This window comes from Mixophyes fleayi, chromosome 4, assembly GCF_038048845.1.
Source record: "Mixophyes fleayi isolate aMixFle1 chromosome 4, aMixFle1.hap1, whole genome shotgun sequence".
NCBI lineage: Eukaryota > Metazoa > Chordata > Amphibia > Anura > Limnodynastidae > Mixophyes > Mixophyes fleayi.
The window spans coordinates 67,854,263-67,856,615 of NC_134405.1; the positions used below are offsets into that span (position 1 = coordinate 67,854,263).

At 42.0% G+C, this 2,353-nt stretch overlaps 1 protein-coding gene across 1 annotated transcript; it reads left to right on the forward strand.

Moving 5' to 3' along the window:
• The first annotated feature begins 520 nt into the window (after positions 1-520).
• On the forward strand, positions 521-916 carry LOC142150711 (uncharacterized). Its single transcript, XM_075205908.1, has one exon. The coding sequence runs from the start codon at positions 521-523 to the stop codon at positions 914-916; it is 396 nt and encodes a 131-aa protein (XP_075062009.1).
• The last annotated feature ends 1,437 nt before the right edge of the window (positions 917-2,353 follow it).

The following is a 2,353-nucleotide window of genomic DNA, read 5'->3' on the forward strand; positions in this document are numbered from 1 at the left end:
AGTATTCAAACAGTGTATATATACACACCCTCCTGTAGGTGTCTAATTAATCAATTAACTTCATTCAGTCCAGAATCACCTTATAACCTGATTAGTTTATATCTCCAAGGTTAAAGGACTTCTGCATAATCTTTGTGTAAACTGTAATTAAATCACATGTGGTCTCTGTCTCCTTACTCTCCAGAGAGAGTTAAATATATCATAGTTCAGTATTATAAAAATAATCATCATATTCCAACATTACAAAAAATACAAATAAAAATACATACAATAAAATCAATAAAATCCGTAGAGATGCCGACCCATAATCCTCACACATACAACCTTATACGTATCAGGGACGGGGACGAATTGAAGGCCGCATTCAACACCCACTCAGGTCACTATGAGTGCTTGGTCATGCCCTTTGGTTTATGCAGGTGCCGCTGTCTTCCAGGATCTAATCAAAGATGTTCTATGAGAGTTCTTAGGATGCTTTGTCGTGGTATACCTGGATGACATTCTGATTTATTATTCATCCATGGACCAACACCGCCTTCATGTGAAACAGGTCCTCTCTAAACTTCGGCAGTATCAACTCTTCACCAAGCTGGAGAAGTGTGAATTTGAGGTCCAGAAGGTCTCATTGTTAGAGTATATTATCTCCTCAGATGGGTTCTTAATGGACCCTAGCAAGGTCCAAGCAGTCTTAGAATGGGTGCGCCCAACCAATCTGAAGGCCATTCAAAGATTCCTGGGCTTCGCGAATTATTACCGGAGGTTTATCCATTCCTTCTCTGACCATGTAGCTCCTCTTACTGCCCTAACCCATAAAGGGGCTGATGCTACTAATTGGTCCTCTGATGCAATTACTTCTTTTGAAGCCCTGAAGTCAGCTTTTGCTTCTGCTCTGGTTCTAAGACACCCTAATCCTTAATTACCTTTCATCAGCGAAGTGGACGTCTCTGATAGAAATGCAGGTGCTGTTCTGTCCCAGAAGGATCCTTGGGATCATAAATTGCACCCATATGCTTACTTCTCACGAAAATTCTCATCTGCTGAAAGTAATTAAGACGTGGGAAATCGACAACTTTTAGCTATTGAAGAATGCCGGCACTGGCTGGAGGGTGCTGTTCATGTTATTTCTGTGCTCATAGATCACAAAAATCTATTGTTTATTAAATCCGCCAAGAGTCTAAATTCCAGAGAAGCACGCTGAGCCATGTTTTTCACCCGCTTCAAGTTTATTATTACCTACAGACCTGGCTCCAAGAATTTTAAAGTGGATGCACTCTCCCACAGCTTTATTTCCTCTCACGCTCCACCCGCTGTTCCGCTTCGCTACTCCTTCGGGCAAAATGTTTGCACCAGTCCATCTCAGGAGGCCAGTACTGACATCCAAGAGTTTTCAAGACCACTGAAGTCCTCTTACACACAGTTTGATGGCCTTTTTTGTCCACTGATGTTAAGGATTTCGTGCTCTCTTGTGGAGTTTGTGCAAGAAAAAAGTATACCAGAAGTTTTGCGTCAGGCCAACTTATGCATTTGTCTACTCCAACTAAACCCTGGTCACATCTTTCGATCGATTTCATAGTGGATTTACCCTGGTCATCCAGTCACAATACAATCTGGGTGGTGGTAGATCGATTTAGCAAGATGGCCCACTTCATCGCTTTGGTGGTCTACCGAATGCTCAAACTCTGGCATCACTGTTCATTCGCCATATCTTCCGCCTCCACAGTCTTCCTGATGATATTGTCTCTGACCGTGGGTCTCAGTTCTCGCTCAGTTTTGGAGGTCTTTCTGCACCCACCTTGGCATTAACATCAACCTGTCATCTGCCTATCATCCACAATCTAACGGACAGACGGAAAGAGTTAATCAGTCTTTGGGACAATTTCTTCAATTATACATCTCCAAATTTCATAACAATTGGTCTTCTTTACTTCCGTGGGCCTAATTTGCCTATAATAACTCTTGCCATTCTTCCACCTACAATCTCCATTCTTTCGCAATTTTGGCTTTCATTCCAGGTCTAATTCTCTTTCTTCAATCAATTCTTCTGGTTCTCCTGGGGTACGCCAAACAGTCTCCCGTATCAGAATTATTTGTAAGGAGGTCCATTCCGCCTTGCTCCAGGTCTTCTTTCGATCAAAATTTTTTTCGGATCGCCATCACAGGAACTGTTCTCTTAAAGTAGGAGATAAAGTCTGACTGTCCACCCGGAATATTAGACTCAAACAACCCTACAAAAAATTAGGACCTAGGTTCATCGAACCCTTTTCTATTGTTAAAAAGGATTATTCTGTTGCCTTCAGGCTGAAACACCCATCTTCATTAAGAATCCCTATTACGTTCCATTGTTCCCTCTTGA

Bases quoted from the DNA above. Each gene is read 5' to 3' on its own strand.
- LOC142150711 (XM_075205908.1), top strand. From the start codon at position 521: ATGGACCAACACCGCCTTCATGTGAAACAGGTCCTCTCTAAACTTCGG.